The sequence below is a fragment of the Podospora anserina genome, chromosome 7, assembly GCF_000226545.1.
Source record: "Podospora anserina S mat+ genomic DNA chromosome 7, supercontig 3".
Taxonomy (NCBI): Eukaryota; Fungi; Ascomycota; class Sordariomycetes; order Sordariales; family Podosporaceae; genus Podospora; species Podospora anserina.
In genome coordinates, this window is record NW_001914848.1 from 45,062 (window position 1) to 71,302 (window position 26,241).

The window sequence follows — 26,241 nt, forward strand, 5'->3', positions numbered from 1 at the left end:
AGCCTGCTTCACTGCCCTGTTCCCGTCCCTCCCCACCGCTCCGCTGCTGCCCGCCGCCGCCCGCCGCTGTCGCTGCCTCCTCCGTGTCTGTCCCCCCCACCCCTCCAATCTTCAGCGTGCTTCTACTCTGTTCTTGCCTCTTGTTTCCCCCGACCACACCCACGCAATCTCGACGCTTCCGACTTGTCTCTGCCTTTTACGCTGCCGCCAGAGTCGCCTGGAGCCTGTAACCCATTCTCGGTCCCACGGACGATGACTGTGTCGAGTGACGCCGGCAGTAAGCTTGAGGGTGTCGCCGCCATGTCCAATTCCGCTGCCTCTGCGTCGACCACTGCCGCTGGCGGCACTGCGCCCGTCGGTGATGAAGTTGGTATGTTTTTCCCCAATGGTGTCGTTCCAACCATCCGGTCTCGATTGAGTCCTGCCAAACTGACAAGTGCTCCCTTTGGTGGCGAGAAAAAAGCCTCAACAATCACGGTCAACACCAAGGTTCCCGCAGCCAGTTTCCCGACGCCCAAGACCGACAAGCCGCGCCCTCATGTTTGCGGCACCTGCCAGCGCTCGTTCGCTCGGCTGGAGCATCTCAAGCGCCACGAGCGCTCGCATACCAAAGAAAAGCCGTTTGAGTGTCCCGAGTGCACGCGTTGCTTTGCTCGCCGCGATCTGCTGTTGCGACACCAGCAGAAGCTCCATCAGACCACAACTCCTTCCTCCCGTCCACGTAATCGTCGCGAGAGCGCCAGCGGGGCCGCCCCCGGTGCCAGCCGTGTCCGCAAAAACAGCATCGCAGGTCCGAGTGCTGCTGCCGCTGCCGCTGCTGCCGCCGCCAACAGCAATGCCGCCTCCATGAGACCGCGCGCCAACACTATCAGCCACATCGACAATGCTGCGATGCAGAACATGCTGGCAACGAACCTGCAGGTCCAAAGGGGAATCCAGCCTACGCACAGCCGTCACGCTAGCCTCGTTGGTCTGCCCATGAGCAACACCTTTGACACCTATGGCATGGCTGCCGCTCTGGCGCAGCGAGGGGCTCCTCATGGGCTTCCCAAGCTGGAGACTCACGGCATCAGCATGGACTTCACCGGTGGCCTGCGGACAGCGCCTCCTCTCCCATTCAATCCCGAATTCGAGTATGACAACCTGTTCTTTGGCCCTGCCACAAGCTCGACCATCAATCCAAATGCTCTGCACTACAGCGACTCGCCGCCGCCAATGTCCATGGACCCGTTATCCCCCTTCGCACACGGGCTTCCCGACATGACGGGTACCCAGCAGCTGGATGATGGGTTCGAGTGGTTGAACGGCTTTGAAAACCAAATGTCATTCAACAACGGCCCCAATGAGAATGCTGTGGACGGCTCATCACCCTCAGCCATTAGCACCACCAGCCAGAGCGGCATTAGCGATGTCATGGTGGACGGTTCCAACCACCAGTCCGTCTCGACTGTGGTTTGGCAGCCCTCTATCATGGGCCCACCGCAGATGGGCAACCCCTTCTCTCTCGACATGGGCGGCTCGGTGTTCCCAGACCTTTTGAGTGGCGCGCCCCTCTCGCCGCAACCGCCACCAGCTGGTAAGGCCATCGGCGATGGCTACTTTTCGACACCTCCTCCCTCTCTCAGCTCGCTGAGTCCATCGATTCTCTCAGGCTTGAATGGTCCAAACCTGAGTCAAACTCTTAATATGGGTGCCGGTCCGGAGACGCCGTCCTCGATGAATGGTAGTAATCATGGCACCTTACCCGTCTCGACAATCACTGATTCAACAAGAAATGCCATCCTAGGTGCCCTCTCGGCCTCCCAGGCGTCCGCCTTCGGCACGCGAAGATACTCCTTTGCGACGTCGAACTCGCCATTGACCGCGCAACCGCCGACGAACACCAGCAACTCCGATCAGAACAGCAGCAGTAACCTCCCGAGCACGCGAGACCTTCAGCGATATGTCGGGGCCTATTTGCGCTACTTTCACCCCCACCTGCCGTTTGTCCACGTTCCGACGCTTTCGTTCGAGACCTCGCCGCAATCAGCTAACGGTCGAAACAGCGGCATTGGCGGGAGTGGGTGCTTGCTTCTTTCCATGGCGGCAATTGGTGCCTTGTTTGAGTTGGAGCATCAGGCGTCGATGGAGTTGTTTGGGTTGGCCAAGAAAATGATCCAGTTGTACCTCGACGAGCGGAGGAAAGCGAACGTAAGAAAGGCAGAGTCTATCCGACGAACTCCCCTGTCGGACCAGAATTCACATCAGCAGGACCCTTCCGTCGAGACTCCCGTGTGGTTGGTACAGGCAATGCTTCTGAATGTCGTGTATGGTCATAATTGCGGAGACAAGCGGTCCGGAGAGATAGCGACCACGCATGCCGCTGCGTTAGTAAGTCTTGCGCAAGGAGCCGAGCTCTTGCGGGCACCGCGACCCGAGCCTGCCAAAGATGTTGACATGATGGATGTGGATGCCGCTTGGAACGGAACCGCGAGGAAGGAAGCTGACGAACAGGTCGAGTGGCTGCGCTGGAAGGCGGCCGAGGAAAGAAAACGTACTCTCTATGCTGTCTTTATCCTTTCTAGTCTTCTGGTGTCGGCATACAATCACACTCCGGCTCTGACCAATTCCGAGATCTACCTCGACCTGCCCTGCGACGAGGAGTTCTTTGCTGCCGAGTCTGCCAGTGTCTTCCAGTCAAAAGGCGGCGCCCCCGCGGCAAACCGTAATCGCATGACGTTTCATGAGGCACTGGGTGAGCTGCTCCGCACAAACGAGAAGGAGCAGAAGAATCTGGCTCTCAAGAACGTTCACCAGCCGTTTGGCACAGCGGTTAATATCAACGACCTGCCCCAGAGCAACCTGAAACCTAGCAGCTTTGGCTGTCTGATCCTGATCAATGCTTTGCACAATTACATTTGGGAGACGCGCCAGCGACACCACAACAAGGTGTGGACCAACGAGGAGACGGAAAAAATGCATCGGCACATCGAGCCAGCCCTCCGGGCCTGGCACGCGGCCTGGGCAAGTAACCCTCACCACAGCCCAGAGCGTCCCAACCCTTTTGGCCTGGGCCCTCTCTCCGCCGACGCCATCACCATGCTTGATCTAGCCTATGTGCGCCTCTTTGTAAACCTGTCACGGTCCAAGGAGAAGTTCTGGCAGCGGGACTGGGACGGCATGGCCGAGGAGCTGGCAAGAGGGTCGGAAATCATACAGCATGCTGAGCATTCTCCGGCGTCCAACACCGATTCGGCCGCCACGGAGCAGTCAGATGCATCTGGAGTAAGCCCACACTTTGTCGACTCCCCACTAACGCAAACTTCATCTCCTGACTTTGCCGCGTCCAAGTTCTCGCAGTCCGGGACGGTCAACCCAGCTGCCGTGACACAATCCCAGCAGCAGCAGCAGCAGCCTTCGGGCACTCGATCCACAACGCGCAGGGAAAAGCATCTGCGGAAAGCAGCCTTCTTCGCCGCCGAGTCCCTCTCGGTTTCGGACAAGCTCGGCGTGACTTTTGCCAATCTGACCAGTCGCGAATTGCCGCTGCAATCGACTCTCTGTGTGTTTGACTGCGCCCAGGTCTTAGCAGAATGGGTGGCGACGTTGCAGGACCGGGTTGGGCGTTATCTTGGGATTCTGGGCCGAGACAGTGTTGATCTCACACAGGTACCTGCCATCATGCTTCTTGAAGAGGAGGATCTGAAACTGCTGGGCAAAATCGACAGCATCATTCGTGGCGCCGAGACGAAGATGAATCAGGACATGGCTGGTGGCGATGCTGCGGTGACGGGCATGGATGGCAAGCCTCATCTCGGCGACAGTCCCGGCTACGCCGCGAATCTGCTCAGAGTCACTGCCTACATGTTCGACAAAGCCGCTGTATGGCCAGGTGTGTACAGAACCGTTCCTTTCGTTGCCAACCGTGAACCTCTGCTAACTAAACGGCCTGTAGTGACTCGCCTGATCACCGCCTGCCTGGAAACCCATGCTGGTCATATGCGAGTGCGCGCAGAGAAATCGGTCATGGTCCACGAATGAACTTTTGGTTGCAGCCTTGCCGACTGGCATGAGATTGACTGCAGGGCTCGGGTGCTGTAGCCCCACGTTTGCGTTATGTTACGACCACCATTTCTGTACGACATTGATACCCTTTTATGTTCTGTCGGCTTTCTTATCTTCATTCATGTTGTCTGTACACTTACACTTTGCCGCTCCATCATGGCATCCTCGACTTCAACAGTCTTACTAGGCGGATGGATCCAGAAGGGAGATGAGGGGGATGGCATGATCTTTTGCGGTATACGGTGCCTGATGGCCGAGGTGTGCTGGTTGGCAGGCTTCACTTTTGCGGAACTAGCTCTCTCCTAACACTCTCACACGAGCACAGTCCCAAAAGCCATGCGCGGCTCGGCCTTTTTGCTAGGACAACGCGGGTTTTCTTTCTTTCAAGGCATGGTATGGGGAGGAAAGGGGGGGGGGGCCGGGGCGTATCTCGTTTACTTTATTTCCCCAACACATATGATGCTGTATGGAGATCCAAGGGGCAAAGATTCACAATCATATTGTCTGGACCCGACGACGCGTTATGAATATGAAACACATTACTTACGAACTTGACGGGATGGGGGCGCTTGGGAAAAGGTTTAGGGAAAGGTTTTGGAGGGAGAAATCGGTTCAACTCTGGGAGCTTGTATTATTTAAACAAGGACACTCGCTGGTTTGACTGTGGCTGGCCAAGAAGGAAGCCGAGCAGGCCCAGGAAGTAATGGTCCTAGTGGTTTTCCCTCGAAATAAGGGATTTGTGTCGGGTAGAGTAAAATAGTAAAAGCAGAGAGGGGAGAGACAAAATCAGAGAGCAATAAATGTGTGCCTGAATATTATCTTGGCGAATCTGAGACCCTTCTTGCATAACGGGAAACGGCTGGTAGGGGTTCACTTTTAATGTGAACAGTTCAGACGGTTAGTACCCATCACTCGCAGACAGGTGAAGCCGATTGGTGGTCGGTTGGAGAAGAGACTCGAGTCGGGAGAAGGGATGATGTGTACAACAACGGCCTTGCTGTACAGTTGTAGACAAGTTCTCAAAAAGCGTGGCTCCTTGTTGGCGTTGGGTTTGCCGTCTGCTGGGATTCCGCCTCGGCGCCCCCCTTTCTTAATTTTTTTTGTTGGCAAGTGTGGGGTGGACATGTGAGCTGGTGTTGGGGAAATCGGGAAACCCCTCTTCGTCGAGCCAGTCGGAGTGAAGCGATTGCAGCAGCCCAACCTGGTTGAAACTGCCAATTGGGATTTCGATGTTCATGGTGCAGATCCACATGGAGGCCAGATGGTTTGAAGATCCAGGGTCTCCGGGGGAAGTTGGATCTGGCATTCTGGATGCCAGAGAACATGGCATTTTGCTTTGTCTCCAAAAGGGACTGTCTGCTGTGAAACACTAACGTCTGCCACCCGCGTTCTTTTGTGTTGCATGTTGCATGTGTGCCGCCGGGGTGCCTCGTCACTTGCCAGCAACCCGTGTGTCAGTCAGTCAATGCCCAGTGACCGCCTTTTTGCTCTTGAACTCTATTTTTTTTATACTGGGCCCTTATCGAGATGGGTCCAATCAGCGGCGTCAACTGCAACGGCAAAATGGGTTTGGTTTGCAATCTTAATCGCGTCCTGGCACCGTAGCACACGCATATCGCCCGCACCAGCTCCAGCCAAGGGGACCCGTTCTTTTGAGGCTAGATTCGTTTTCTGTTGGCCTGGGCCTGAGCTGGGGACCAGACAAAAGAGGACACACGTGGGGCTCGCCGGCCAGAGGGGCAGGGGAGACATGGATGGCACCCGTTGACAGACACGCAGCCAGATGCAGGGTCCCTGTCAGTTTCGAACGAGAGTAAAAAAAAAAAAAAAAATGGGAGAAAAACGGACAGTCGCTGGCTGGTGGTCCCCTGTTGCGGGTTTCGCTCGAGCGGGCGGTGGAAGAAGTTTAATTCCTCCTCCTCTCCCTCTTTTTCTCGCCCGCTTTCCCCCCTTCCCTCCCCTTCTCTTTCCTTCCTCATCTCCCCCATCGCCTCTCCGTCTCCGTGGATTTGGCTCCCTCCCCCCAGATCCATACAATCAGCCCAAGATGGCGACCGCTATCACTACCACCGAGACCAGGAGTCGCAAGGCCAACGGCGGTGCCAATGGCGTGCTCAAGACCAAGGTGGTCGAGTATCCCGACATTCAGACCATCCGCGATGCCATCCCCGCCCACTGCTTCGAGCCAACCATCCTCCACTCGATGGCTTATGTCTTCCGCGACCTCATCATGGCCGGCGCCCTTGGCTGGGCTGCCTTCACCTACATCCCCCAGATCAACGACAGCATCGTCCGCGGTCTTGCCTGGGCCCTCTATGGCTACCTCCAGGGCCTCGTCCTGACGGGCGTCTGGATCTTGGCTCACGAGGCCGGCCACGGCGCCTTCTCCAAGCACCAAAACTTCAACGACGTCGTTGGCTGGGTCCTCCACTCGGCTCTCATGGTGCCCTACTTCTCCTGGAAGTTCTCTCACCACCGCCATCACCGCTTCACCGGCCACATGGAGAAGGACATGGCCTTCGTCCCCGCCACCAAGGAGGACCGCCAGAAACGCCGCCTTGCCGACCTCTACCTCGACCGCGAGCTCTTTGAGGACGTCCCCCTTGTCCAGCTCGTCAAGCTCATTTTCCACCAGCTCGCCGGCTGGCAGATGTACCTCTTGTTCAACGCCACCGCCGGTCCCGCCAGCAAGCAGCGCGAGGGCGGCTGGCTCCGCGTCAGCCACTTTGAGCCCACCAGCGCCGTCTTCCGCCCCAGCGAGGCCGTCTACATCTTCATCACCGACGTCGGTCTCGCCATTGTCGGCTACTGCCTCTACCTCGCCTCGACCATGGTCGGCTGGAAGATGGTGTTCCTGATGTACGGCCAGGCCTACTTCTGGGTCCACCACTGGTTGGTCGCCATCACCTACCTCCACCACACCCACCCCGACGTTCCCCACTTCGACGCCGAGAACTGGACCTTCGTCAAGGGCGCCCTCGCCACCGTCGACCGCGACTTTGGCTTCGTCGGCCGTCACCTCTTCCACGGCATCATCGACACCCACGTCGTTCACCATCTATTCCCGTAAGTTTGCTCCTTTGTCAACCCTGCTGTCTCTTCGGCACTCCTGGCTAACAATCTCTTGTCCAGCCGTATCCCCTTCTACAAGGCCGAGGAGGCCACCGAGGCCATCAAGCCCGTGGTCGGCGACCTTTACCACCAGGAGAAGGGCTCGTTCCTCGGCTCGCTCTGGAAGACCTTCACCACCTGCAAGTACGTCGAGGCCGATCCCACCGTGCCGGGCACTCTCAAGTGGGCCGAGAGCAAGTAAAGAGCATCTCTTTTCGCTCTTGATATCATTATTTCTGCTCTTCCTTGGAAAGGGGCCAAGTCCCCAGGGAATGAGAATGATTAGGGATTCATGATGGGAGGCTGGTTTGTATATACCCCAACGGCAACACAGCGACGGAAGGAGTTCATCCCATTGACGACGACGAAAACGAGAAATATACAAAACAAACAAAATTAGAGCGGGTAGAGAAATAGACGATAGAGACTCGGAAAAAAAAAACAGCTACAAGGGGCTAGAAGCAGTTAGACAGTCGAGCGAGCATTGCATGCTGAGCGAGCGGGATAATATAATTGTTATTGGAACCACAACACTCATTTGTCAGGGTAAGTTGACTTGTCCATGTTGAGAAATTACCCCGCAGATAAGCATGTTACACAGCCAGCATTGATCGGACTTTGGTTTAATTAAGGGAATATATACAATTTCATTTTCACAATACATCTAAACCTCCTTCTATCCTTTTCTTCGTCTCAACCCTTCACTTGCAGTCTCATTCCCCGAGTTGGCACCCAAGGTTGACTCGCTCCCCTCGTACCGAAAACTGAAGTCGACCACACCAACCAACCCACTCACCGCCTTGACCAGCCCCTCCAGGTCGTCACATACCAGTGTGGTGCATACCTGCAGCACGGCAAACTCTGCGTATCCCGGCTGTTCCATGTTTCTCGGATCCAGTAGATTCACCTCAACCGGCCTTCTCTTCCTTGGACGGGCGCCATCGTGGTGCTCAGGGATGTGATCAAGTTTGTGGCTCGAACGAGTGGTGCGCTTCCGCAGCAACCTGTCCTCGTCGCGGTCATCTCTCCCTGTTCGGGAGTCGACTAGTCTAACGGGGGCGCCGTCCGACTCATTGTCTTCATCATCTTCTTCGCCCGGTCCTTCCTCGGAGCCATTGTCCTCGTCGTCGTTGGCATGTTTGGGGTAAGACTTGGATGACGACAGCGTCATCAGCCGTCTCGTCATCTCGTACGGCCTTGGCAAGGGCAAGAAAGGGGGTAGCCTCTGGCCTGACAATAGAGAGTTCGACAGTAGCGTCAATGTGGACAGAATTGAGTGATGTGTTGGTCTCAGAGTGCGCAGAACCTTGGCGAGAGCGTTGAGCCATTCGCGGCTGCGGATATGGGTTTCATCGCCATCCTCCCCGTTGTATTCTTTCGAGGTGGCGTGATAAACACGCGTAGGGTGCATGAGCGTGTAGCTTATAAGGGTGAGGTAAGCCATAATTCTTGTGCTTCCCGCAATGATGTCGTCGTAGGCTTCGCGGGGGAACTTCCCCCCTATCGTAGGCTCCCATCGCTGCCACTCGGAATGCTGCATCATGGAGGGGACCAGCATCATGACCTTGCCAAAGATTTTACGGCTAAACTTGTGAAGCTGATGTGCTGGCGTCCCGGGAATATCAACATCTCCAGCCGTGTCGTCCAGATTGGACCGAAGCGTGCTGCTGATAACACCGAAGTAGTTGGCTACCAGGTAGAGAGTTGCTGACAGATCTCTTCGGAGCCAGGTGCGATCTGTCAATGGGGATGGAAATATCGTCCAGAAAAAGGCAACGAGACTGCCACCTGCCACGCAAGCTAGACGATACGGAGCGAGCAAGTATGTTGGATACCAGGGCTGCCCTGTTCGTTCGGCAATCTCCTTTCCAAGTCGGATAGTCTGAAGCTCATACCCGATAATGAGTACTTGGGTGACGATGGTGATCATGATGGCCGGAATGAAACGAGGGTATTTGAGGAAGAAGTAGTAGCTGATGAAGACGAAGAACCACATGATCACAATGGCGCCGGCGGGCCGTTCATCGACGATATACCATATGATCAGGGACAACACCATAGCTATGACTGTGCCTCCAACTCGGCAAAGGAAGCCAAAAAAGGACTGGCCCGATGCTGTTGATGTTAGTCAGTTCAAACTCGACATGGCTGGCCGAAGGGATAGCTTACTCATTGTCATGCCAAGGGCGATTATGATCATGGCCCAAACCAGTCTTTGTTCCATAAAAAAGCGCTGGGTTTCTTCGAGAAAAGCCACAATCCCAACCGTCATGGTAGCACAAGCTACTCGAAACCCAAACATGGACTCTTCGGATCCCAAAAAAGCAGAAATCTTGCGTAGCCCATTGCCAAAGTGCTGCCAAGCTGTTTCTGGTGGCAGGTGCTCCGGATCCTTCTTTCGGTTGTAGCCATCTCCAAAGTATACGATGGTGTTTCTGGTCTCTGTGAGATCTGGCGACTCTTCCCCTGAAGAGTCTTCGTTGTTGAATACCGAGAGGAGTAATTTCTTTAGCCGTTTATTCGATGGTATGATGACCCTATTTCTAGACATAGTCCCATCGGCCACCTTCTTGTCAGCAAACGCGACAAGTGCTTGAACGGCCTCGCCTGAAGCGTGCATCAAATTCTCCATATAAAGAACAATGTAGAGCTGGGACTGATCTCGCTCTCGCTGCTCCGTCAAGTGTTCTTCTCCATACCCGTCTTCATTGTCCTCAAGGCGAAAGCCGCGCTCTCTGACCCAAGTTCTTAGCAGTTCTCCTTTTTTGGAGTAGAAAGCGGCAACCTTTTCATCCATGACTTTGGCAAGTCTGGGGTCGCCGGGTCGAACCTGTTCGCCTTGGGCCTCAACATCTCGTGTCCGTTTTGGCCGTGGTAACAATCCTAAGCAGAGCCCAGCATGTTCCAGACCTTGATCGATAGCTCCAGACAAAATCTCGAACGGCTCATGCATTTGTTTCATGACCTCGTTCCAAACCCTCTTTTCTTTTTCTTTGGCGGCAATCTCGTCATCAGACAGCTCGTCTTCATTGCGAAGACGGTTCCACCCACGGTGTTCCGACACTCTCTTAAAGATGTCGATGATGGTCATCATCCCAAGCCTGTCCGTTCCGGTCAGCTTCCGAGAGGCGTGAGAGAAATTAAAGCGTAGAGGTACTTACACCGGAATGTACACATTCCGAAACAACGAAAACAACTGCCCAATATCATCCCCATTCAGTTTTCCCCAGGCAAAATCTCTCTTGGCAAACGGTATATCAGCATGCAGCTTCCCCGCCAGCTGCCTCATCTTATCACCAGTCTCTTTCAGCTGTTTTGCAGCCCTCTCTTCCTTGGTCAATCTCCTCCCATTCTCTTTTCTTGAACCCGTTGCATGGCTTGCGACAGCAAACATGTCCTCTTTCTCCAGTGACACCAGATACTCTCTCTGTAATTTTACTGTCCTCCTCAACAATCCAATCGCGCCCTCAAACTCTTTGAACACCACCAACCGACTACTCATGGGAAAAACAAAGAGATTGACGGCAAAAGCCAATGCTAGTGCCACGAGCATGGCCGTCAACAACTCCCTGACAAACTTCTGTGCCCCGGTAGTTGTTGTCATGAAAGGTCCGTAGGTGGCCGCGACATTGACAAAGATGCTGAAGATGATGACGGGCAAGTTGAAGGCCGGCAGCTTGGCCCTCACTACATTCCCCAGCCAAATGCCAAAGAACAGCCAGACGGCGCAGACAGCCGACTGGCTAGAGTTATATGGTACCATGGTCAAAGCCTGCCCACCCCCTGTTCCTGACGCTGGACGCGGAGCAGAAGACCTGGTGTTTTCTCGGGCCTTGACGGCCGACCAGAGTGCCAGCATGGAGATGGCGGCCCCGAGGCAGACGGAAAAGAGGTTCAGGATCATGTTCATGAGAAACTTTCCCCTCGGGAGAATGGCCAGGGCGAGAACGCTGACGATGGGGATGAGGTAGCCGAGAGTGGTGAAATAGGCGGTTATGGGGGCGGCTTGGTACATGGCAATGGCGATTGTTGGAGGTAGTGACCCCTTGAACATGATGATCAAGGTACCGGCATCGAGTCCTAACCTGTTCGCCAGCCTGCCCACCAAGCTTGGCTTTTTGTCTTGTGGCCCATGGTCGTCTGGCACAGCAGCAGTGTTGTGGTCGACATTGGCACCGGGTGCATTTTCGTTTCTCGATTTCGGTACCGGTGGTGTATATGAAGTCGCTTTTGGATATGTGTGTGTTGGACCGTCGAAAGGGCTTTCTGCGTCGATTATCTTCCCCCCCTCCTCCTCGCAGGTTTGTCGTTGTGCTTCATTACTGTCCATGCCAGCTTCGTCTCGGACGGTCAATCGGGGATGTCGTCCCAAGTTATCGGACGGAGAAAAGAGAAAGGCGCCATTGTTTTTTTGGGCGATTATTCAGGGACAAGGACAGAGGTGTGGTGTAACTGCGTCATGGATGCCGCTTTCCCGGAATTCCATGTTACTGGCCGGTGGAGCCATGTGGAGACGGAGGTTTTACAGCGGATTCCAACCAAGCCCCAGCAGGGTTTGAGGCGGGACACTCCGCTGTCACGAAGTTGCTCCAGGTGGTATGTTCGAGAGGATGCGATTTTGCAGGCGAGCACAGACCAGACACACCAGCTATATATTGTCGGCCACCCTTTGCATTTTACTTGATTTCCTCTTTTCTTCTTCAGCTCTCTTTGCCTTCTGGCTTAGATCAAGTGTAGTATCTGTTATTTTCAGTTTAATATCTGAAACTGCTCCAACGGAGCAGAATCTTGATTATCATAATATTTTTTTTTATCTCGGCTAACTGTCCTCTGGGCATGCCCATGACGGTTGGCCACAGTGTCCCTGGTCTTACACTGCCTCCAGGTGATGCGAACCCTTTTTCTTTTCATTGCACTCTCGGGTCCTGCTCGAGCTGCGAGGAAGAGAGTACCTACACCTACCTACCAGCAGTGCTTCTGGATGGCCACCACCAGGCCGGCAGTGCCACGGCCTGAACACACGCCTGGCCAAGACCCGTGGAACAACAAAAAGAACAAATCGAAGAAGGGCGATCCAAAACACGTTTCATGTGCACTTGTGCTCTCTTGGGTCGGGTTACACCTGCAGCACACTCATCGTCACCAACCAGCCAGTTGTTCCATTCAGAAAGCTTGTCTGGTCTTGTCATCGCCAAAACCCCACCAAACAAGCCATGATCGGCAAAGCACCTCTCGTGGTGGTGGTCTCGGTGCCGGGCACGCCCGGATCAGCACGATGCCGTGTGGGCGTCGCCCGAGATGCCTTCTTGCAAGCCTGCGTGCATTACGTCTTGGCTCTTGCTCGATAGAGAGAGGTCTCATCCGTCCATCCGTTGTGTGACGGGAGCCTCAAAACAGTGTCGTATAAGTGTTCGCTCAAGCCCACTCCCGAGAAACGATAGAATATCGCCACAAAATTCTTCGTTGGGCAGCCTGGCCGGTTCTATTTGGAGCAGTTGCCCATTTGTCCGACCATCTTCCAGCACTGAGTTTCATGTCGGTGTAGAAGGCGAGCGGCGCGGAGGGCCATCCAACACCTCTCACCCTGCTACACCTCAGCTCTCAGCAACACTCAAGCCTCATTCACCGCAGCCTGGTTTGACCTGCTCTGCTCGCCCGCCAAACCGGGCGGCCTTGGTTGGAAGGGTGCAGACAGACAAACCTAAACCTCTGCTCCTGCTGTTTTCTCTTTTTTTCTTTTCGTCTTTTAGATTTTGTTCTTTCTCGTCTTTGTCTTCTCTTTGGCTATGTGCATCGGTTCTTTACCGACATCAATCACCACGCCGACACACCCTCCGACACGCCCTCCGACGACTCCCCGAGTCTCGCCTCTTGATAACTCGCAAGGTCAACGATGCCAGTCTATTACACACCTCCCCCGACACCCCCACCTGCCATCCCTTCTCCATCACCTCCGCCATCACCGCCCCTAGCCCTCCCGGACCCAGATTCCTACCCACCCTACCCTTCCTCACACTCCTCGCGCTCCCGTTCCAAGTCAACCAAATCCTCACTCTCCTCCTCTTCTTCTTCCAAGTCCAAACACAGCCACTCCTCCGACAACCACGAAGAAGGAGGCCACAAGATCCCCTACGTCTTCCTAGGCTCCATAGCCGCCGCCTCCTTCCTCGCACACAAATACTGGCCTAAAGGTTACGTCTACGGCGACAAGGAAGACTGGGAGCTGTCCAAATACGAGAGAAGGGCCAGGGAGAAATTGCAGGTCGCAAAGGCCGCCAAGAGGGGCAAGGTAAACGAGAGGGAAGTTAAGAATTACAGTCCCCCACCATCGGCGCACGACGGCAGGGAGGCGAGAAGGGGTGGGTATGCCTATAAAGGGCCACCTCCGGTATCCCACAGGAGGGAAGTGTATGAAGAACAGGAGGAGGGGGAGGTGTACAGCAACCCCGGAAGTAGAAGAGGAAGCCTGAAAGGTGCCGCCCCCTGGGGAAGAATCGATCCGAGGGGTTACTACAACGACGACGACAGAGAGTATACCAGAGGTCTCTCCGAATACGCCGTCGCTTCCTCGGTCCTGCGGAGTAAGAGCCAAAGCGGGAGAGACCAATTCTACTCTGACGTTGCGCCCTCTCGGGACCGATCCCTTCCTCCCCGTCGCTCCTCCTCTGTTGCGAACGAAGAATATTACATGACACCGGCCATCGGTCCAGCGGCCAGCCGGAATAGAGATAGTCACTACCCCCCGCCACCTCCGCGAAGTTATGTTTCTGGGAGGGAGTTGAGCAGACCGAGATACCTGATTGAAGAGCCCCGAGCTGGACCGCCCTTGCTTGCCAGGCCAGAAAGCATGAGGGGTAGGGAGTTGCAGAGGAGGCCATACTATGATGAAAAGGTTGTAGCCCCGAGGGCTCCGAGAGAAGAGGTTGTGTATGTGTACCGGGATGCGCCATCAGCAAGAAGCAGAAGGGCGTCTGTTGACCTGGGGGCTGGGAGGAACAGGGCATTTGACTGGGATTATCGGTGATGTTTCTGATTGCTGCCTGCTTCTCACGTCTCAATAGTCTAATATCTAGCTAACCGGGTAGTCATTGATCATTTGCCTTTCGTGTCCATTTTACGCCATCTACTTGCTTATGCCCCCCCCTCCTCTGTTGATCCTTTTGCGATATGATGTTTGTCTGTGCCATATAAGATGCGAATGCTTGCTACCTAGATGTGTCCCATCCATGTCGGCTACAATCAGAAGCGTCCGCATATACCTAATCCCCTTAAATCCGTGTTTCAAAAATAATGTAACGTGTTGCTGAGAACTGCATGAGCATGTTCTAGAACACTCTTGGAGCTGCTCATACTTCACCTGCCGTGTCCTCCTCATCTACAACAATTTTCTGGACTTTGGGCTTTCTACCCCGTTTCCCCACGGCCTTCTTCGGCTTGACTGGAGATGCTTCGGGAGACGTCCCTTCCCCGGCAGAGCTCTTCATCGGACTCCTCTTCAGCGGACTTGGCGGAATTGGAAGCTCGTCAAGATCCAGCCCGGGGTTCCACCCCTTCCCGCCTGTCCTGGCTACCAAATAAGGGTTCAACTCGGCTTTAAACCACCTCTCACCCCGTTTGTTGCTCCTCGATCCACCCTCCATTGCAGACAAAGCAGCTCTTGTCGTCCGCATCCGCTTCGTGCCTTGAGTTCCTTTCCCGCCTTCGCTAAGAAGACTGCTCATCTTCAGTCTCTGCTTCTGGAGGGATTGCTCATAGGCCACAATGCCACGGACATATGGGGCCACGTCGAGGACGATGAGTTTCAGCGTTCTGTCAAACACAGATGGGTCGAGATAGGATGCCGGGATGGCGGAGGACGACTCTGGGGTTGCGATATTGTCAAAGGCAAACGCAAAGTCCATGCGCGTGATAGCCATCGATCCTGGTGTGGGAGACGTGAAGCTCGTTTGAAGACACTGAACCGCTTGTGATTCGGTTAGAGGGCAAAACTCGTCGGCCGACTGATCCTGTAGCGCCTCTATCCTTTTTTTGAGAGAGGCCTTGCCAAGAGACTTGATCGTCAATGGCAAGGAAGTTACGAGGGAGTCATAGTGAGTGGTACAGGGCGAATCAAGATGAGAAAGCCCCTGGACAAAGTCGCCCTGGGCCTTTTCGGAGAGCCCGGGCAGTGTGGCATCCATTGTCTCCTGTACAAGCGGTTAGCCAAAAAGGGAAGACTGCAATAATTGGTGCCGCTTACCTCTTTGTGCGTGGCGAATGACCCCAGTGAGCAGATGTCAGCCACGCTCAAGGCCTCTGTCATCTCACCAAAGGCCTCAAGAGCACCAAGCCGCCCAGCGGGGGTTGCGCTGACGGGATTGATCTTTTCCGCCCAGGTACCAAGACGAAGCGTGTCCTCCCAGTTCCCGAGATCAACGCCCCAGCTCTCCCAAGCTTGCTCAACAAGTTCCTCCTCTGCCTGCAGGGGTGTTGTCTTGTCACTGACAATGTTGTCCCTCGCCAACAGGTTCATGCCTGGCTGGTAGGTGCCCTCACTGACGACCCGAACTACCTCCTGGTTCTCGTCAAGGTCCACCCCTTTTGGCCAGCGAGGATAAAACCAGTCAAACCCTCCTCTGCGGTCACCAACTCCCATCTGACACCAGTATTGGAGGTCCATTGTGGCCGCACGGATGTCGCAATCTCGTGAGTCGTAGAGTGTCTCGACAGCCTGGCGGGCAAGCGCATGACCCTCATTTGCTGCAATAAGAATGAGACGGTCAATGGCAAGATCTCTTGGGGGTGGGCTGAGCCGGAAGATGCCATGCATCCTCAAGGTGTGTAAAGGAACCAGAGTCTCATCATTGCACGTAATGATGAAGGGGCGTCGGGATTGTGTGATAAGATCAACCACTGTTGACCAAAACTGCTTGTCCTCATCATAAAGAACATCAACCTCCTCCAGCAGAATCAAGGACTGCCTTTGGCTTCTAGAAGAACCCTTCTTGACATCTGTTGGTGCTGCTGTCTCGCCTGACGCGACTGTCGATGATTTTGGTTTTGCAGCCACCACCGGATTTGGTTTGAAGAATGAAGCCATGGTAGACTGCTTGCCCGACTTTATATCGGCTGCAGTTTCGTCCTCACCCTTGGCGTCATTGTTGTCTCCCGGGGTACTCGACTCATGCTGCCGGACATGATGATTTCTGGTCATGTCACCAATCTTGGCGAGCACGTCCTTTCCAGCTCGTCTCGTGCTGGAATTGATCTCAAAGATTTCAAAGTTCAGCTCATTTGCAACTGCATGAACCATGGTTGTTTTGCCACAGCCCGGGGGACCGCTGATGATAAGTGTATTGGCCATCTTTTCGCCCTTGCCCAAACTCAGAGACCGGATGACCGTCTTTCTCAAGATGCCCCTGGCGCCACTGGCGGTCCAGTCTGCTTCGTCGCCAGAGAAGTCATCCAGCCCATAGTCCTCGTTGTCACTAGAGACGATGAACCCGTCGAGCCTTCTGCGTCGCTTCTTCTTCCCATGCTTCGCCTTGGACCGTGGACTGACTTTGTCATCTTTTGACCCTGTGTCAACCGACTGAACCACCAGTGCTTGCAGCCATTCCTTCAGGAGAAAAGCCTCTTGGCCAGGCTGGAGAACCTCGGCAGCGCATGTGGGGGCGTACTTTTGGACCCAATTGGCCGTCTCACACTGGGACTGGTCGAATGCAGAAAGAGAGGAAGAGATTGACGCAAAAAGAAGGGAGAGCTGAGCTGGTGGCTGAGCTTTTCCGCCCGTGTCTTCAGTAAAGAGTGTACGCTGAGTCCCCTTCTTGCTTGGTGCAGATGTCTGGAAAGTTTTGAGCTCCGGAAGGATACGTGCCTGAAGCTTCCTTCCACTCTCAAAATGTTTCTGAGGAAGCCGCAGCTCCGGAGGAGGAGGGACGACTACATCCGTATTGATATTGCGAATGTCTTTGACAAGGGATTCTATGTTCAAGGTCATGGCTGTGAGGGCCAACACTGACTCAGCAAGGGGCACCTTGACAGAAAGGCCCTTTGACTTCCGAGCTGCCAATAAACACAAATTGTCCTCTGCCACCTGGGTCTCTGGTCTTCCGATCGCCTCTGGCTCGTCCTCGTCGCCTCGAATATGCACCATTCCCTGCCACGGCCATGCTGGCTGCTTGGCCCCCGGGAATTTGAGGCCCAGGTTCTTGACGCCGAACTGAGGTAGAGGGGCTTTGTGCACCTGCGCGGTCCGTGGCTTCTTAGGGGAGAAAGGCGTTGAGCCGAATATTTTTGACTTGGTCTTGGTAGGCCGGGGCGAGGTCGGTTCACTGGGCTTGACATCTTCGGGTACCGCCTCCTGCTTTTTGGCCTTGCCGAAAAAGAATGGATGTGTCGATTTGGATGATGTTGGAGCTGCTGTCTTTGGAGCCGTGGGGTATGTCTTCTCCGTGCCAGATGCCTGCGGGGGTTCAGATTCAACTGCCGGCTGTGCAGGTGTGGCTGACAGTATAGAATTGATGCACGTGCCGATTCGAGTCCGAGTTTCCATGTCTGTTCCATATTTGATGCACACTACCATTGCCTTTGGCTTCCTGCCACGTTTCTTGGGGGCCTGTTTTTCACCCGCCGCAACAGTTCCCTGCACAGTTGGTGTCGCCTTGGGTACTGGGGGAGGGCCGATTGTTCCAGTCTTGGGATCAAAAAGCAAGAGTTTTTTGGGCTTCGGTGCAGTTGGTCCTGGCGCTGAGGGTTCCGTTGAAGCGGCAGTGCTGGAGGTGTCGTTACTGCTTGGTTGCGTTGCAGACGAACCCTCATGCTCACCCACAAGCTCTGGCGTATCTGTTGGACATGGTTCGCTTTGCTTGACTTTGGTGAAGAGACTGGCAATGATACTAGCCCCAGAGACCCTCGCCCGTTTGTTTGCCTTTTGTTTTTGCGGCTCCTCGGCTTCCAGTGCGTCACTGCTGTTCACATTGCGTCTCTTTTTGCCGCCACTTTCGAGGGCTTGATTCACCGCCGTATCATCTTCTGTTTTACTGCTGTCCTTCGCGGTGATCGGAGTCGATATAGGGGAGGATTCGGCAGCCTCACTTTCAAGGGCATGCGGGGTCATTCGGTTTGGTGTGAAGAAAGGGTGTAGGGGTCGGTGAGCCGGAGTTGCAACCATGACTACTGGAGATGCAGTCTCGGCCATGGTATGAACCCTTGAATTTTTCACGGTCAGTCAAGGCCCATAGGCAATTTTCAAGCTTCGAACGGGAGGGCAAAATACCACAGCGTCGTCGCTCAGAGCAAAGGGAAGAGAGACAGCAGAGAAGAGTCGTCTGGGGGTATCATGCTGTGAAGACAAGAAAATGATGCATGTGAATACTCTTCGAGAGGTAAGTAATTGATGATTTTCAACCAAGACGGGACGGGAGAGAGCAGGAAGTCGAGGTGGAATCGGCGATAGGTAAAAGCAGTAAAATTGATGCTGGGAGAAAGTTACCAAGACGAGATCCTGCTTGAGAGTTGAGACCCGAAGTCGCGTCCAACTCAACTTCCACTATAACCAGTGCCTGGAGAACGCGTTCTGGCGTCTCTCTCCAGCGCGTTTGGCGCTAGCACGGGCCTGGCTAGGCCAGAGCTGAAGGGTCCACTTACATCATAAGTGGGTCTGTTTTTGCTGGGCGGGACAGGAATCCAGTCCGGAGCTGGATCAAGTATTTACCGGGAATTCGGGAGCCCCGCTAAAAAAGTTTCTGGACCCACCTTTCTTTCACAGTGGAGCATTGCCTTTTTTTCTGTTTGGCAGAGCTTCGCATTTGACTGGTGATGGCTTCGAATTAAGCGACTCTCTGCGACCAACTCGAGGCGACGCAGCCAACCCCTCTCTCCAGAATGGTGTCCAAACTACAGATACACACTCCCTATGTGTTGACCACCCTTGCCGCCCCCTTCGCCGACTCCCAGGGCACCGGTCGCCATGTTGCAGGCGAGGTTTTTGGACAGAAGCAAGGACTGAAGCGCAAGAAACGGTCAGAGCTTGCCGTGGCCATTGACGGCGTCGCTGTCACTATCTACGATGTCAGACACCTTTGCCAACACCTCTAGACTACATGTATGCTGACTTCAAGTCCAGGTTCTCTCCTCCCAGCAGGTCATATCTCACGATGTCTCGACAGAATCAGTCTTCACATGCCCCCCCTACTCGCTCAGATGGAGACCGTCTTCCGGGAAGAGCGCTTCTCGATACACATATGTTTCAGCTACCACGTCCAAGGAGAAGCAGATCACACTGTTCAAGGAGGAAATTTCTACGTCCCAGGCCACAGCAGTGTCAAGCTTGTCGCATACGCCTCGAACCAAGACACCCATCGTCCATCTTTGCGCCGGCGCAGCTCATACTTCTCCACACTCGGTACCGGGCGATGAGCTCCCAAACCACGAAATAATTGCCGTGGCTTCCGACGGCACCATCATTGGCCTTGATGGGGAAACGCTTGACGAGAAGTGGTCAACTGCGCCTACCGTGCTTGTTCAAGGGCTTGCTTCTGGTTCGGGATCGCATCTTCAGGTTGACTTTGTCCAGGCCACCACCGCGGCTGATGTTGTCGATGGCCTGTTTGGTGGTAAGAACGAGCTGTTTGGCGTTTTCAAGGAAAATGTGAGCCGCGATGGGTTCAATCCGGATATCCTCCTCATCATCACGTCGTCCAAAACGCCCGAGAACGTCGCCCAGCAAAATCTGCACGTTCTTGCTCTTCCGTCGGGGAGACAGGCGCAGTCGATCTTTGTCACTCGGCTCCCAAGTTTCCCGGCTTCGACCGAATATCAGCTCGATGCGAGATCCGGCACACTGCAGACCTTGGCCAACGGGCTACTCTCCAGTTACACCTTCAGCTCCGGCAGTCCGCACCTTGAGACTAAGCTACAGATCCCCGGCATGAGCTCGTTTCTTCGAATCTCCAAGACGTCTGTCCTCGCCGCTACGCCCGAGTCCTTTTCCATCTACAACCCCATCTTTCGCTCTCTCCAAGCTGCCACCCCTGCCAACTCCGAAGGTGATTGTCAACTCATTTCCTACTTTGGCGCCCGGGAAATTGCGGTTGGCTTGCACGGATCAAGCCTCATTGCCGTACAGGTTGAGGCGCCCAAGAACCGCAACACGAAGCGTCGTGCAGAGGGGCTATTGACGGATGCGATTCGCCGCGGATTACCTCGTGAACAATCCGATACAAAACGAGCTCGTGCGGAGCACCATTCTTCAGCAGTTCTCGAACAAGCCCTGCCCGGCGTGCTATCTGAAACCATGTCTGCTGAATGGAGAAATGGCGTGGCCAACGCGGAGGAGCTTCTTGCCGCCGAAGATTTGCGTGCCTGGGAAGAGTTCCTCGCCAGTATTTTCAAAGTTCAAACCAAGCCGATCGAAGCTCAGGAAGCTGGCTCTGCTGCTACAAATGGCATCGTCGCCAGTCCTCATCTACCAGAATGGATCTGGCCCTCTTCCAGAGCCGAATATGCGCATGTCGACAGGCGCTGGATATTTTACGCCATCAGCAAAGTGTTTGCGTGGAATCAGCCGGCTGCCGACTCGGAGGAACCTAGGTTGTCTTGCCCACTTGCGGCGAGCAGTGTTCTTAACTATCTGGTAGATGCTGGCCACTTGTCCACCTCCAATGTCAAATCAGCCTTCAAGGATGAGACGTGCGAGTTGGACAATGTCGACGATATTATTGGAGCGGAGCTGCCCCCCCTTCTTGCTCAAGTCGACCCCACGATGGCGTTACTCCTTGAGTACTTGTCAGGAACTCAGCTTGGCCCCACAGAGCTTGTTTCCGCTGTCAAGTTGCTTCTCCACAGCCTGGACGTGGATGAAACCCCGTCCAGTCCGGAACAGAAACGTCTGAAGGGCGTCGCCGAAAAGAGTGCTGATGAGGATAATGACGCCATCAAGATGGAACTCGACAAGGCTGAAGAGGAACTCCAGATCACCGAGGTGCATCTGAGTGGGCACCGTTTCCGAGGACTCGGTGTGGCATTTAGCAAGTTGGCTGCTTGCCCAGCAGTGAGCACTGTCCAGAGCCTTCGGCGTCTGTTCAAGCCCGAGCAGATCATCGGGCTACTTAATGTGTTGCGGGCCGAACTCATCAAAGATGGCTGGACGTCGGATTATCGGGAGGAGATCGAGGCGCCCCCAGACGGAAGCCTGCAGCTCATCGCGGATCTTATGACCAGATGCATAGACGCGGTCGGCCTGGGCGGTTGGATGGCGTTTGACGGTGTGCTCGCCAACTCGGCCAGCCACGAAGATGCGGCTGACTACTTTGGGCGGTTCAATCACGAAATCGACTCCGCCTTGCAAGGCATTCACGACGCTATCTATCTGCAGAGCATGCTGGCCGAGGCCACCAGGTACGCAAAGAGGGCCCGTCGGGCGCTTTTGGACGCCGGCAAGGGAATGCCCACAACGGTGCAGTTCACAGAGCAGCTGCCGGTAGGGCTCAAGACAGATGCCAGGATATCTACGGAAAGGATCAGGTCGGGCGGAGAAATTGTCCAGCGCAGCAGCCGAGATATTGGTCAGGCCATCAGCCGGAGGAGGGCCGTTTACTCGGTGCAGCGGATACCGGAGGAACTGTTGTTGGGCGTGAGGGGATCACGCGAAACCGTTGTGCAGGAAGCCAAGTAATTAGAAGTGAGAATGTCTTGGACCTTGTGTCCTACAAGTTCAGATACCCAAATGTTAATGGTTGTGTAACAAGTCAAGCTCGACACGGCCTTTCTTCCTTGCATCTCTACGGTACATGGTGCGTGACAACTGATGACCTCGCCCGGTCTCTCTACTGACACCGAAGCGGTACATACAAGAACGTCACCGAGGGAGGGATCTTAGCCTCATGGTACGATGTACGATCGGGGACCTCATCTGCCAGTGTGAGACTAGAGAGAAATGTTGCCCCGAAGATGCGAAAACACCCAGCTCAAACAGCACCGCATGCCACGTATCTCTTGCCTTTCTGCTGCAACTGTCCTCCGGTGGTGAGAGGGACCGATTTGCCTCGAGGCTTGAGTTGTTCGTTAACGTGGTTCCACCAGCTCGCCCAGGAGCGTCAATCTTGGCTTCAGAGGAAAAAGAGTCAAAAGAGCCGCCTTGGTCTTGGTTCTAGTTCGTTCCTGAGAGATCAGTAGAATGCGGGGAGGAGTCGGCGTCATCTCGGTTTTAGGCCTGCTGTCCTTGTCCATCGTGACTGGACCTGCCTCTACAATTCCCCAGCACAGCCCAAGCTCCAACGGTTCGGCGTTTCCAGAACAGGCAGTGTCTCGGTCTTCATTTGGGTGTCATAGGTACCTTGGCGGATATCTTGACAACGGGACTTTGACAGCTTTTCACCACGCAAAAGCAGACAGCAAACAGGACCCCCCAGCATGTATAGAGATGTAAATATCTTGATGATCTTTGTTTCAAAAACGGCATGCTAAAAGCTTGACTTTTGGTAGGTTTGCAATGTCTTGCATCTCGGTCGCATGTTTGCGGCCCTGGTCACCCATGCTCGGCAGCTCCCACATGGAATATTGGCCACAGTGGCGCAGCCTGCAACCCCACTAAAGCGGTTGGACGTCATCGCCGAGTTTCTCTTTTATCCCTTTCCAGCTCTCGTTATTGGCCAGCCCTGTCCTATCAGTCAAGAGACGTCACCTTAAAGCTCGTGTCTCGTGTCTCTCCCACCCACCACACCACCTCTGATCTCGCCGGCAGATTCGCAAGGCCGTCTGGAACTTCCAAGCCTTCCAAGCTGGAAACTGGAAACTGAAAACTGCAAGCCATGCTCTGACACCTGTGTTTTCAACGAGACCACCACAAAGTTACACTCGCCTACTGGTGATGTGACAAGATTCTGACGCACCCAGCCTTGGCCGACTGTGTTCACTGGGTGGACAACATGTATTTGCAGACGGCTAGTTGCTGCTTGATATCGCCCCGGGCGAAAGATGCGACTTGCAACCATATGCTCGTGATGCTATACTCCGCGCCGCGTTCTGATACCGACCTACGTGTTAGGATGGTAGCCTCAACGAGAACCGAATTGCTTGGTCACCCTCGGGCATGCTAACATTAGAACGTTTGGGCAGCAGTAGTGTTGATTTCTCTGCTGCGTACCGCCGCTAGTGCCGCGATTCGATGACATATATGTATCTGGTTCCAGAAAGCACCCCTCCCACATGCTCGTTGGATGATCACTCGCGCCTCATTCGTCAGCAAACAACGGGGTGGGGCACCCAGCGAAGGAACAGACGCCCCAGGTCATGATGGCCTCTGCTTAGCACCTCCGGGCCATCTCCTTATCCGTTACACAGCCCGCTCCATTGGTTCCTCAGATCAGTCTCTCTTTACTCATCTCTTCCACTTGCAGCAGCCCAATCATCTCGACTGTGCTTGCTTCCACCATTCCAGCCTGAGCATCTTGCTGTCAAACACATCGAGTGCCTAAAAGCTCTCCAGCTCCCCAGCTCCCACCATTCCCGCCTCCCATCCGTACTCAAGACACATCACCAAGCTTTTCGAGATTCCCCGAGACCAAAAACAAAGACCTGTCTTTTCTGGACCAAAAAGCCTCCACGACCCCCTTCCAGAGGGGTGTTGATCTTGTCAAGAACAGTAGACCCCAAGCTGGCATTTCTTTTTTTGGGCTTCCCAACCCGACCCTACCTCGATGACGGTTGCGAACGACCGCGTGTTGCGCGTCGAGTCGGTCGATGCCCTTGCACAACAGTTGTATCGCCGCTCTCGGACTGCTGGCCCGGATTTCAGCAAACTGAGCAAGGCTGTTGGCAGTCTCCAAAGGGTCCTCAAGCACCTACGCGACGAGGTCCAGGACGCCGACTCCCTTCTCAACCAACCGGGATCGGCCAATCATGACAGTCCAAATGGCGTCTATCATGAGGAGCTGACCAGGCTCGTCCAGGAGAGCGACTACACCATCAAGCAGGTGAACACGATTATCGAAAAATATGGTGGTGCCAGCGCTGTCTCGAATGGCATGGGAGCCGAGAGCCGGGATTCCTCCAGGACCCCTGATGAAGACCCAACCGAAAAGGCACTCAAGATTGACCTGGTCAGGGAGCGCGTGGTCTCCCAAAAGGCCAAACTTGTCAACTTTCTGGACATGGTGCAGCTACACAACCCATCAAAGGTGCATCATTCGCTGCTGAAATTAGACAACAACTCGCAGATGGAAGACATCAAGAACAAGGTGGATATCGTTGCCAACCGCTTGTTTCAAAAAAGACGAGGTTCACCAGTGGGAGAGCACCAAGAAGAGCTGTGGCAAGAGTTCAAGACCGAGCTCGAAAACGAGGGGTTCTCGTCAGACGTCCTCCGCAACAACAAGGTATGTTTGGGCTTGCACGTCAAGTCATAACCCAAGTTTTTGAAGCCTGGACTCACACAGTCAACAGGAAGTCCTTCGGGCATACATACGCGAGCTCGAATCACACAAAGCCCCTCAGGACGGAACACCCCCTTCTGTTCGCGGACTGCTCGAATGGGGCACCCAACCGCCAATGGGAGAGCAGGGTGCTTCCTCATCCTACCCAGTGCCCAACCCGGACCCAAGACCCAATCATGGTGATGCCCCCATTAGTAACGAGGGACGACGACGGATCCCGACCTCCGACACAGAGAAACCCCTTCAAGTTCATCGACATTTACAACCTCCTGCCATCTCTAACCATTCATCACATCTCAGCTATGACTACTGCACATCATCTGAATCCTCCGACTCCGAGTCCAGCCCTGTTTCTCAAACAGCCTTGATATCAACGCGAGATATTCTCACCCTTGACTTGTACGAAGCTAACAAGATGCCTGGACGCCTGGGCTCACGCGGCCCACCACCCAACTACAACCTGTCTCCTGGAACATCGCCAGGAAATCGGTATTTGCCTCCTGGGGTTCAGCCGCTGCAGATCCCTGGAGCAGATGCCATCTCTTACGATGGCCAGTACTCGAGGCCTTCTCGATACGCTTCGCCATCCTCTCAGTTCCCGCCCCCTTACACCAGAACCTTGTCCCCAAGTTCATCGACCGTGACGCCACCGCCTCCCTACACCAGCCAAGTGTCGCTCTCGGCCCCTCATGCCGGGAATGATCTTTCTTATCACCAACATCAGCAGCAACAAGCTCGGCAGCACAGTAACCTAGCCCCCGATGGTCGAGGCAAACAGATCCCACTGGACGCGACCTGGACCAGAATCAAGCGCAGCCTTGTATCGCCTGTCGTTCTCGAGAGAGCTGGTGTGCGTTACGAGGCCAGACCGACCTTTGTTGCAGTCCTTGGCAAGCTGTCCCCCGAGCAAATCGCCGAGTATGCCAGACAGACTGCCGAAGTCCGAAACGCAAGAGGCCCATCCAATGCTCCAAGCGAGATCTATGAACCCCCCAACCGAGCACGCCCTCGAGGATACCCCGAGGGACGAAGGATGCGTGGAGGCGGAGGTGCAAGAATTCGGAGCAACAACAACCCACCCCAACCGGCACACTGGGATGATGGCGATTCCTCCGACGATCAACGTGACTACCGCCAGGAGGCGGCACGCACCAAATACATACCCAGAGGCTACACCCCCGATAAATACCGCCCCGACGACAAGGGTGCAAGAGCCCACCCCATCATTATCTCGCCTCCTGATAGCGGCTACGGCGAAGGCAGTAGGGTCTCACCCTCGGCCACTGTTGAGCCGAAGCCGATCTTGAAACAGAACCACGTCCGGTTCAACGATGGACCGAGGGACATCTCTCCCGGCTATTACACGGACCGCTCCCACCGCGAAAAGGGTCGACGCCGTTCTGAGCGGGACAACCAAGACCGAGATGGCAGAGCCAGGGATGACCGGTCCGGTGATCGGGACAGTCGAGCTCGCGAGCAGCGTGAACGGGAGCGGGAGCGGGAGCGGGAACGGGAACGTGAAACAGAGAGGGACCGGCCTCGCAGGGGTAGTTCCCGCGACAGGGAGAGGGAGAGGGAGAGGGAGAGGGAGAGGGAGAGGGAGAGGGAGAGGGAGAGGGAGAGGGAGAGGGAGAGGGAGAGGGAGAGGCAACTCGAGCGGCAACGACACCGG

The 26,241-nt window shown here is 54.8% G+C and overlaps 7 protein-coding genes across 7 annotated transcripts, besides 1 other annotated feature; 5 read left to right on the plus strand and 2 right to left on the minus strand.

Moving 5' to 3' along the window:
* Positions 1 to 252: 252 nt before the first annotated feature.
* PODANS_7_1460 (uncharacterized protein) lies at positions 253 to 4,020 on the plus strand (the record flags this gene model as incomplete). The annotated part of the gene is made up of 3 exons (XM_001905369.1): positions 253 to 370; positions 464 to 3,871; positions 3,935 to 4,020. 3 exons carry the CDS (start codon positions 253 to 255, stop codon positions 4,018 to 4,020), a joined length of 3,612 nt encoding a protein of 1,203 aa, XP_001905404.1.
* A 2,071-nt stretch (positions 4,021 to 6,091) lies between these two features.
* PODANS_7_1450 (uncharacterized protein) lies at positions 6,092 to 7,357 on the plus strand (the record flags this gene model as incomplete). The annotated part of the gene is made up of 2 exons (XM_001905370.1): positions 6,092 to 7,110; positions 7,177 to 7,357. 2 exons carry the CDS (start codon positions 6,092 to 6,094, stop codon positions 7,355 to 7,357), a joined length of 1,200 nt encoding a protein of 399 aa, XP_001905405.1.
* A 474-nt stretch (positions 7,358 to 7,831) lies between these two features.
* On the minus strand, positions 7,832 to 11,485 carry PODANS_7_1440 (uncharacterized protein; the record flags this gene model as incomplete). The annotated part of the gene is made up of 3 exons (XM_001905371.1): positions 7,832 to 9,270; positions 9,325 to 10,256; positions 10,317 to 11,485. The coding sequence occupies 3 exons, from the start codon at positions 11,483 to 11,485 to the stop codon at positions 7,832 to 7,834; spliced, it is 3,540 nt and encodes a 1,179-aa protein (XP_001905406.1).
* A 381-nt stretch (positions 11,486 to 11,866) lies between these two features.
* Positions 11,867 to 11,922: a sequence feature (Similar to U2 spliceosomal RNA (RFAM RF00004) (Erpin+Blast+Yass: E=9.6e-07);~snRNA).
* Positions 11,923 to 12,453: 531 nt separating this feature from the next.
* PODANS_7_1430 (uncharacterized protein) lies at positions 12,454 to 14,179 on the plus strand (the record flags this gene model as incomplete). Its single annotated transcript, XM_001905372.1, has 2 exons — positions 12,454 to 13,041; positions 13,193 to 14,179. 2 exons carry the CDS (start codon positions 12,454 to 12,456, stop codon positions 14,177 to 14,179), a joined length of 1,575 nt encoding a protein of 524 aa, XP_001905407.1.
* Positions 14,180 to 14,501: 322 nt separating this feature from the next.
* Positions 14,502 to 18,334, minus strand: PODANS_7_1420 (uncharacterized protein; the record flags this gene model as incomplete). Its single annotated transcript, XM_001905373.1, has 2 exons — positions 14,502 to 15,341; positions 15,395 to 18,334. 2 exons carry the CDS (start codon positions 18,332 to 18,334, stop codon positions 14,502 to 14,504), a joined length of 3,780 nt encoding a protein of 1,259 aa, XP_001905408.1.
* A 686-nt stretch (positions 18,335 to 19,020) lies between these two features.
* PODANS_7_1410 (uncharacterized protein) lies at positions 19,021 to 21,811 on the plus strand (the record flags this gene model as incomplete). The annotated part of the gene is made up of 2 exons (XM_001905374.1): positions 19,021 to 19,206; positions 19,280 to 21,811. 2 exons carry the CDS (start codon positions 19,021 to 19,023, stop codon positions 21,809 to 21,811), a joined length of 2,718 nt encoding a protein of 905 aa, XP_001905409.1.
* Positions 21,812 to 23,834: 2,023 nt separating this feature from the next.
* On the plus strand, positions 23,835 to 26,241 carry PODANS_7_1400 (uncharacterized protein; the record flags this gene model as incomplete). Its single annotated transcript, XM_001905375.1, has 2 exons — positions 23,835 to 24,512; positions 24,580 to 26,241. Coding segments are annotated over 2 exons (2,340 nt in total), but the record flags the coding sequence as incomplete, so codon positions are not given.